General features: G+C 36.9%; 1 protein-coding gene across 1 annotated transcript; it reads right to left on the bottom strand.

Moving 5' to 3' along the window:
- Positions 1 to 3,680: 3,680 nt before the first annotated feature.
- On the bottom strand, positions 3,681 to 6,742 carry LOC128217231 (leucine-rich repeat-containing protein 15-like). The gene is made up of 2 exons (XM_052924209.1): positions 6,690 to 6,742; positions 3,681 to 6,458 (listed from the first exon to the last, which is right to left on the bottom strand). Exons 1-2 carry the CDS (start codon positions 6,696 to 6,698, stop codon positions 4,041 to 4,043), a joined length of 2,427 nt encoding a protein of 808 aa, XP_052780169.1. The 5' UTR covers positions 6,699 to 6,742; the 3' UTR covers positions 3,681 to 4,040.
- Positions 6,743 to 10,816: the final 4,074 nt, after the last annotated feature.

Below are 10,816 nucleotides of genomic sequence, written 5' to 3'. Positions count from 1 at the left end.
AAACTTGCATGAATGTTCAATTAGAAGTTTTATTAGGATGAATTAGTTTTTCATAGTAGACATCGTACAGTTCCAGCCATATTTTTTTTTAATTAAATCAATCGAGTAAAAAGTCTTCTGCTTAGAATTCAATGATTTCCCATGCCAACAAAATCAGACAATAAACAAACGTGATGCGCTACCAGAGATGTTTACATTTACTGAAACAGATTTTTACATGGTTTTAAGCAAGTTAGATGAACAAACGTCATTCGATATTCAAATAGTGACAGGACATTGGGATAAATAGATGTTCGTGCATACTTATATATAGAGAGAGAGAGGGAGAGAGAGAGAGGGAGAAATACGTTACTAAAGAGCTCAAATATGTGAGATTATAAGTATCTTCCATGGCCGAGAGTGTAAGATAGGTTCATTCCGACCCGAGCGTAAGGTGTTTTGCGGAAACGAGGTTTACCGAGTTTCCGCAAAACACCATGCGCGAGGGTCGGGATGAACCTATCTTATACGAGCGGCTATGGTAGATGCTTTTTCTCCCACCTCAGTTAAACAAAATTAAGTAAAAATGTGTTTTTTTGCTGGAACTCTTTTGTGCTTAGTGAAAATAATTGCGTACGGATATGCGATAATTCGTGGTTGTCATGGATATTCGCGCAGTGATTCAGAGTATGTAAATGGTCTGATCGGTCTTTTAATAGTTCTAAGAAGAGTGAAGCATTATTTCTTGAAATGTGCGTGAAAACTGTTTTCTGGTGACATTTGAAGCGAGAAATAATTAACTAGCGTTCTAAATATTGCCACAAGACAAGGTTTCCATGATGCGCTACAGACGACAGTCTTCAACAAGGGAGGTAATTACAATGTGGTGACCATTAAAAGAAGTTCCATACGGGCATTTTATCTTCGCCCGTGGGCAAGATAAGAATTTCTAGCATGGTTAAATTAATGGATCTACTTATCTGAGTTGGGAGAAATCTATATAACGGTAACCCAGGATGACCAGTTAAAGTTTTTAATTTTGTTTCCGATGGGGTTCTTAAGGCTTTTTTCTACAAATTCATAACAGACTCTGATTAGTTAAAGAATGATTGAAGTGAATACGATTAATTTTTTGCTTTACATTTCTTAGTACCACAGACTGGAATAGCACTACACGACATATGACAAAAACAATCTGAGAAATACGTTGCCGGCTAAAAATCAAACAAACGTAATCACCATTAATATATATATATATATATATATATATATTAATTAAAGATAACTGTTGTGAATGCCGTGAGTATTGGGAATATCTCAAATGTCGCGAAATGTTTGAATGTCGCGAATGCCGTGATTATGGGTAAAGTGAATGTTGTATATGGCGCCTATGTGACTGGATGTCTCGAATGTTGCCATTATTGAGAACTTATGAATGTCGTATGTTCAACCAATATAATTCATCCGCTTCACGCCATATGAATGCACTTTGATTTGAAATGAAACAAGATGTTTTCTAAGAATACAGTCATCCACATCTCATGAAGAACCATATAACTCACATTACAAACGCGTTTGACTGTTAATTCTTATATTATATTGTGTTATTATCATTTATTATATTGAAATATTAAACTACATAACGCGTGTGTTATTTCTAACGTACTTGAATATAGGAACAGCAATCATATTTTAATTAAAACCTTTTAAAAAATCTCATCTGACTAACTTCAATGTAGTTCTTGTACATTTATTATGCACCAGTCAATTGAAACCACGCCCCTGGACGAACTGCTGGTAAAAACCCCGCCAAATGCCCCCGCACCCCAGGGACATCATAGTAAGGCCCATTCTCCAGCTATTTACAGCGCGAAAACAAAACCACCGCATTCACTCGGCACTTCGGTGCCATCTGGAAGGTAAATACACGGCCAATTTGCCCCGCTATCCCTCCGCCCCCGGACCTTCAGTGTGCAATTTTAAGTATTTTATTTCTTGAATAAATAGAACTTTATAAACAGACATTGCGTTAAAACAACTGTAGTTTGTATCTGGATTTGTTTATATCTGGCAAATTGACGGTTCTATTCAGGTAACTTGCTAAATATTTTGGAATGCTGACGCCGAAACTTCTTTTTTATTAGCTCTCCAGAGCACGTAGTTCTTGCGAGAGCTTTTCGATTTTGTCCACTGCCCTTCGTCCGTCCCGAAGACACGCGCGTATGCCGGTAACGAGGCTAAATGACGTCATGAGGCGAAGTTATTTGATTTCACTATTGACGTCAAATAATTCCTCTAAAATATTATTTGACGATAATTTATTTTCAATTTTAATTAAGTCTTGCATAAATAATATTTGATTGCACTTTATTGAAGTGGCATAACGTAATTTTCACAAACCATACAATAAAAGAAATGTGGCGCGCTGTTGTGACTCACCTTTTTACAGCATAGGTCACGTGCCTGGAAACGCAAGTCAGGTATGCACGGAAAAGTAGTCCCCTATCAAGGTTCAAATTGTGCGCCTGTGGTCAAAACTGCCCTCGCCCCGATGGTCAGATGTTTCCTATGGACTTACATATTTATTTTCTTGAAAATCTCGTCTGAAACCGCTCGGTCAGGACCCTTGACATTTAAATGTAGCATCATAAAGTTGTCCTCCACAAAGAGTGTTCAAATTATGCACCCGAGGACAAAACTGGCCACTACCTGTGTTTCACAAGTTACACTTATATTGGGAAATCTTTGAAAAATTTATTTCCTCAAACCACATGGCCTTGACCGTTGATACTCATTATGTAGCATCATATGATTGCCCTCTACCATGTTCGTTCAAATTATGTCCCTGGGGTCAAAGCTGGCCCTTTTGGCATACTTTCTTATTCTGTAAGCTACAGAAATGAAATTTGGACCATATGTACAGTTTTAAAAAACAACAACATTTCTTTTGCTTGGATGACCTTGACTGTGACCTTTTGACCTACTTTCTTATTTTTGAAGCTTCGGTATTGAATATAATTTGGACCATTCGTGCATTAAGCTGTCAAATATCAATGATGTTATCGGATGAGATATACTGTGACCTTTTGACATACTTTCTTTTTTTGAAGCTACAGGAATAAAATGTGGACCATGCGTACAGTTTTGTTAACAAATATGAAGACTTAAACCACTTCAACATTTGAAAGACTCGATCATAGATGCATACCTAGTTGCATAAGCATAAACCAATAAACTCATTCATTCTTTTGATAAAAAAACAAAGGTTTAAAACTTTCACTCAGGTGAGCGATTATTACTATTGTAAGATTCTATTTTTATATGATTATTCTATGAAATATGTGATGGTCTTTATCAGCTAGCTACTACATACGTACAGATGAATGTGTCAGTCTTGTGTTCTATGATATTATTTATATATAAACGGATTTGATGGTGCTCAAATAACTTATGAAACAGATGATTCCACAAAATAAATCACTATTCTCAATCTCAAATGAATGTCAGGATTGCGTCGAATCTTCGTTCATTTTCATTGTATATCAAATATTGGGGAAGAGTTGACATAGAAAATAGTAGATTTGTATATGTTGTAGAGTTACATGAGTTTATTCAGGATGAAGAGGGAACATATTTACATGATGTAATCGGAAAACGAACTTTTAATGTTTAAAACATATAATCTTGAATGATGTCTGCAAACAATAGTTCAATCAATGATGATAGAAATTGGCAACGAACATGATAAATTATACAATTGGAAACAGCGCAACCGAACTACAGTATGCATCGTATGAAGTTATTATATATACAGGAATCATTCAATACAATATGAAACTGTAAATCAACCAAATATTAATATAAATACATATAATACAAGCGACATACCATGTACACAGTGAAAGCCAAAGCAACAGTCTAATATTTACTAGAACTTTTCAAATGTTAATATAGAGTTATTGAATTCTTTCAGGATAATTAGGAATAACCCTTTGAAAATAATATTTTTCTGTACAGTACTAGGGGCTTAAGATGTATTGTTACACCAGAAACACAGGGCATCATTTTTCCGTGGCGGGGAAGGTTTCTACCCAGACATTTCCGTCGTCATCCACGCGCGCAATCTGAATAGAAGGTGTATCTGTTGGGAATATTTCGTTCTCAATATTCGCGTGCTCTGTAGAAACTTGGTAAACTACCTGTCGCCGGCGCCTGTAGCACATGTAACCGACGGAAAACACGCACGCCACACTAACGACGATGATACACGACAAGGCTATGTAGAAATCGGTGTTGGCCTTTTCTGGGTTAACATTCACCTCTGCCGGCGAAATCGCTGGTTTACTTGTAAATCCACCAGAGTAGTTTCCAGTGATGTTAAGATCAAAAAGGTCTACCGTTGTGAAGTTCCCGACGGCATCGTAGAGGTTATAGTGGTCAGAATCACCACTGGTTGTCACAGTGCTGGCATACTCTCCCCGAGGTTTGGACACTGGCGTCGGTGAAATGTTCGCATGGACTGTGGTTGACGAATGTTCGAAACGTGGCCATGGTCGATAGGTCGAACGATCAAGCGGATCATCTGTTAGAATAATGTTTTCTAAAGTTGACGTGATATTTTGTAATCTTATTACATAAACAGACGTAGATTCAATATGTGAAGTATGAGCTGTCATAGTATGGCCGGAATTATGGGCGGTTTCTTCATAACTGAGAACAAAAGAACTTTCCAAAACTGCACTTGATACGACCAACGAGTTACTGTCACTTGATGTCAGCTGGAAAACACCATTGTCTGCCACTGACGGAGCCATTGATGTAGGAGTTATTCTTTGACAATCTAAACGTAACAGGAAATAACTGTTTAGAGTCAGGGTTTCGCCTGTAGTTTCATTCCAACAATCACCAATTACACGGGCCCCTGAGAGAGAAAACTTAAGCCTCCACGTGCTACAATTACATAGCAGTTTATTGTGCATAACGTCAAATTTATGTAAGGACGAAGAATTTAATTGGATCGATTCGTCTAGATAACTTATTACGTTATCTGAAAGAATAAGAGAGCGAATTTTACGTGTATTTTGAAAAATACCCGCGGGCAAACTAGTCAAAATGTTTGACGAAAGGTCCAGGTGGGTTATATTTCTGGTGTTTGCAAACAGGGTTTCCTCAACAGGATAGAGCTTGTTGTTCTGTAGATAAAGTTCTCGAAGTTCACTCAAAGAAACGAACGCACCAGGCTGAATTGACGAAATCTTGTTATCATTTAGGTACAGTTTTTTCAGTGACGAATGCCCATTAAATAAATCGTAAGAGATCATTTTGAGATTGTTGTAACTCAAGTCAATAACTGAAACTGTTTCGCTTATTTCACGAAAGAAATGACTTGGTACTTTACGTATTTCATTTTTTGACAAATCCACATGGCGCAGTTGATTCATATTAGAAAAGTCCGTTTTGGAAATGGATTGTAACCCGGTCGAGCGTAACACTAGACGTCGTAGATTCCCCAAGTCTGTAAACCAATCCGTGGGTATGGTGACCAAGTGAGTTCCAGTTAGATCTAGTGTCTCCAAGTAACGTAGTCCGCTAAATAATCCCGATGGCAGATCTTCTGCCTCGTGAACATCAAGACTTCTTAAACCGTTCAGTGAAGAAAACACATTCCTTGGTAAACTTTTAATGCCTTTTAAAACAATGGTTTTCAATTTGCTGGTCAAAGATGGTGTTTGGAAGAAATTAGTCGGGACTGAGCGTAAGGCCGGCAGTTGCAGGTATAGTTCAGCAAGCGTCTGGCTCTTATAAAGGAGTGATTCCTGCAGCGTGTCGAGGACATTACTGGTAAGTTGTAACCTCTCAAGTGTGGCCGCTATAGGATCAAGGAAACGAACTGGTAGCTCTGTGGCACTGCGAATATCAAGATATAAACTTTGCAGTCTTAATTTGTTAAATAAAGTGTTTGGAATTTCGGTTTGATGAACAATAAGATCCAATAATCGTAATTGCACCATACTGGAAATAGTTAGGTCTGTAAATTTCATAGATTCCAATCCATATATGGCTGGAGTCGTTTCCAAACCTTTCAGAGAATCGTGTGAAATAGCATCGAACACATTCCCACTCAGATTCAAACTCCTGGTAATCAAACACCGCATCAACTCCTTTGCCGGGATAGTCTTCAGATGATTCCTTGAAATACTCACTTCTTCTAAACGAGTGTACTCGCACAACTCGTGCAGAGCGTCAGGCCGTATCCGGTTGTTGGAAAGATCAAAAATGGTGGTGTCATGGGGCACCTTAGGGATCTCGGTTAGCTTAGGAAACACGGCCGAGCAATTAATGGCGGTGGTTCCCGTGTCAAGCGTCACGCAGATGCAGGGTGACTCGTTGGTATCACAGTTGGCGTCGACAGGTCCAATGAACACCACATATATTTGGAGGATTAGTACTACTATTGCTGAACGATACATCGCCGGCGTCTGGAAAGGTAAAATATCTTTATAATCGTGTTCCCCGAAATAATACAATGGTCATTTCATTCTGTTAAATCATAATGCCAATGGCGTTGCGACATAACCAATACGCAGGGTAAAAATGTGGGGTACATAGTTGTACCACATTTAGCAAATTAAAAGAACTCCGTATTTCGCCGACGACGAGGAATGCGGTGATCAACCAAAGCATTTCTTAAAGCATACAGTTGTTTTTACCTCTGACATAATTACGATTAGAAAATCCAAATTATTTTGCTCATAACTTATAACAGTAAACTTAAATCTAATTAAATACAAGTTAAAAAATGATTTTCAACATAAATACTTATTTTCCGCGTAATTCACAAAATAATAACTAAAGAAGTAGCACATTCTTTTTATTTATTTTAAAATACTTCAGTGACATTTTAAAGCTTGATATCTTTCAGCACCTTGGTTCAACAATCATTCCACGTCATTGACAGACTAAGCATTATACAAGATATTAATATTTATATGAACAAAAACTTTCAGAAACAATTCCAGTAAACAAACGGTTAACATAAGTCTAACATTGACATGGCCACTAAACGCCAGCTCCAAAACTTTATATCGGTGGTGCAAAAAATGCGCTGTTTTCATCTCGGTTAAGGTGGTTCGCGTAGTTATGTTTCCGTCCTCAACTGGTGGGCATAACAAGTATAACAATGTATGATTAAATAACCACCTTCATTTTGTATTCATTCAAAAAGCGTTGAATCTTTATGATACTACGAGTGCAAAACATACTCGACAGCGCCAACACTCTTCTACAGCTCCATAACTAGAACAACAGCGCCACCACATTTATAATTATGTGCATACAAATGGATTTCCTTTTTAAGAAGTTCTTATTAGTTGTGATGTCTTCCTGTGTAAGTACTATACATAACGGTTGTATTTGCTCGCGCCACAGTGTGTATGGGAACGAAGTGCACTTGAAATGCTAGCAGATCTCAAAATATGCACAAGTCCGATTCGGGAGAAAAACTAATGGCACGACAGTTTGCACAATATTGAAAGGCAATCGTACCCAACCTGCAGTCAAGGTGTTCTTACACGGTACCACAATCTCCGATTTTCGAAATATGTCAGTTTAATAAAATTATTATACAAAATACGAATCATAGTCACATACATAGAAGTTAAAACACAAGGCACGGCTGCACCACGGAAGTGTCAACCGCTTATTGTCTTAGCACAACCGATACGTGGTGGAGCTTGCGAGTAGGAGACATGACTACGACAATGTGATTTCCGGTTGTCTGTTTCCTAGAAAGTTTTGTGCCATTTGCAGAGTTACTTATACAGTTATTTTACTATTCTAAAATGCAATGACATATATATACACATTAATATGGGGGATTGTTTTGGTACAAGGTAAGTATTTATTTGTCACAGTCATGTTTTGCGCTAAATATTGTATTAAAATCTTGGCTTTTTTCCTCTCGCTCAGTGCCGTTTGGACCCTTGCTTTATGCCTCTGAATAGATTTATATGTGGTTATTTTACTATTGGGCTTGTGTCTGTAGGTTTCGTTGTATTATTGAGCAAAAAGTATGTTTCTACGTTTAAAATTATGAATAAGGAGAAAAAAGTTTCCTTGATTTGATTTGATGTAATGTCAAGTAGGTGGCGTGGTATTAGTTCTTCACTGGTTGTTTTATGCGCTAAGTAGTCATTCACCATTTATAAAGTAATTTTATGTGTTTTTATATTATTGTAGTTATTTGGATACTTTATATCAACATTAAGTATTGTTTAAGATTATCGTGTTTGTGTATGTGTGTGCTGATTTAAGTGGAAGCGAATATATGTATTTGCTACTAGAATTGATTATATTATAGAATACGAACATGTATATGTTTATTAACCCAAATATTTATTTGATATGATGTATGGATGCTACTGTACAGTAAACATGTATATGATAAACAATAGTGTACTGTACACATTATCCACGTCGCATGTACAAGTCAACGTCCGAGTTGTTCAAGGTTCTCTTTTTAATTGTTGATGTGCTTGTCTATTCATAGACATGGAGTACTTAAAGAAAACATATCTTGCATTGTTTAAAAAAAAATCAAATATAAATTTGAGTGTTTCTGGTGCAGCTTTTAATTTTACCTCGTCAGTCGCCGTGAATAAACTCGGAATTTGCAGGACAGCCAGACCATAAATACACACCGTAAGCCTTTTCAACGACTTTTTTTTTGATAGGCACTTGTTGCAAGGAAATATAAAACATTTCTAAAGTTTGGCAAGTTTCCTTTATTTTATTGTGACCAGTAACGTATTTGGTAGTAGTGCCTGCTATGTATAATGCTAGTCGTGCCAGTAGTGGGTGGGGCAAGTGTCTTTTTTCAGAGTGAACTGACTGGTCTGACCGCAAATAAAAGCAAAATTAAAGAATAGTAGATCATACGTGTAAAAAGGCTTCATGTTTTATACTAAACACATTATTTGCCGACTCATGATACAGAATTAGTACTTACTTCTTCAAATTTCCCGGCTTTAAAACAAACTCCGATTCACGAGGCGCTTTGAGGGAGTCATCAAGCACTTTGTGCGAACAAAGGGAGATAAAATTACAGTGTTATAATCTCCCTTCCATTAACTATGTTTAAAGCTGTACCGGGTAAAATGTCTACACTTCAATATGTCCTAAGTCGCTTTAAAAATCATCGTCGGATACCCATGAGTGATGTATTCCGTTTCTCTTCGTTTAAAGAGACGGAATGCCTCATTCGTTTATTTCGATGATGTTTATTTTTTATGTCTTTCACAGAGAAAGTAGCAGTTTACCTTTGTTTTAGAAGTCTTATTGTAGTCGTTGAAATTCACGAAGAGAGCAAAAACAAGAGAATACCGGCAATACCAAACCAAAACAATCTAGCCTTGCATGGCGTGGAACTTGGTAAAGACAATTATCCTAAATAGGAGCATGTCCATGAGTGAATTTGGGTGGTCGTGGAGGTGCTACCGGCTTCCCACCCCTCCTAAAAATTGTCAGGCCTTTTCTGGTCACTATTGATCGGAGGTCCGGAAAAAGCATTTAAAACGTTTTAACAAACTGTAACCTGTATTTTGAAATATCCGTTTCAATTAAAAAAACAACAATATTTTTTATTCAACCAATATGTATATGTACCGGTATCTTTAAATAAACCTTGTCCACTTTGTCACGTATCACACCTGGTCAATTTTCGGCCGGTCCGTTTACGTGATGCCGCTTAATAAATCGTAATAAAATTGCAACATTTTTGCATCAGTTAATCTTACCAAAAATGTTGTTCAAGTGAAGTTAGGACGCCAACGCCAAATCTACTTCCGCGATAATACGTGAAATAAATAGTACGCTTTTAGTAGTATTTAAACGCTGAAGATTGTTAAGAAGATTATTGTTGTTTTTATAATAAAATCATTACAAGGTATACAAGAAAAGAAATACCAGTATGTTAGTTTCATTATATAAGGGTGGTATCCCTTCCCGTTAATTGCACAAAGATGTAAAGATAGATCGCATTCGACGTTTGATCTCGTGCGATAGCAACTCCGTAATACAACCCCAAAGACCAACCACATACAAAATATTCCATATGTATCGATATAAAAAATATTCTGTATCATCTCATTCATAGCACTGATACATCGTATGCCTTTCGTTCATTATGCACACATGTAATTGTTACCATCATGTCAACCACAGGAGACTGAAATATTGAATTTACGAATTTTATAAAAAAAATATACATTTCATAAATAGTTTCAACTTTAATACTATTGTTGATACTAAATTGGCTCATTTTCCCCCCAACTTTGGCTTTGAAATTATGCACCAATAAAAATGTTTCTTCACCCAATCATTACTGTTGAGTGATCAATAGTTTGTCTTTAACATCTATTACATGTTTGTGTTGGCATGGCAGCCACCAGTACAGCTGTATTATACCTAATGTAATTACACCAAGGTAATGCAAGGACAATGTTTGTATTTCATGTCACTCTTACCTGACAATACTTGAATTTTAACTGAACACCACAGGTTTTTCGAAATTGTTTAACCTGAAATTACTATTTGCTTTCGAAGCTAAATTCACTCTTCCTGCTTGCAGAGTTAGTTGTCAACCATCTTTTTCAGCAATTAATCATAGCTGCAGATTGTCATGAATTTTCAAGTAAGGGCTATTCCATTTAAACATATAACCTCCAGGGGGAAGGCACTTTTAAATAATACCACCCCCTTACAGAAGCAAATTTACCCTTCTGGGGTCCAAATTAGCCAAAAAGAAACTCACCCATATATGAAAATAATTTCCCCCCCC

Source organism: Mya arenaria, chromosome 14 (assembly GCF_026914265.1).
Source record: "Mya arenaria isolate MELC-2E11 chromosome 14, ASM2691426v1".
Classification (NCBI taxonomy): domain Eukaryota; kingdom Metazoa; phylum Mollusca; class Bivalvia; order Myida; family Myidae; genus Mya; species Mya arenaria.
Note: the sequence above shows the minus strand (reverse complement) of the source record. Positions and strands in the feature narration are given on the sequence as shown.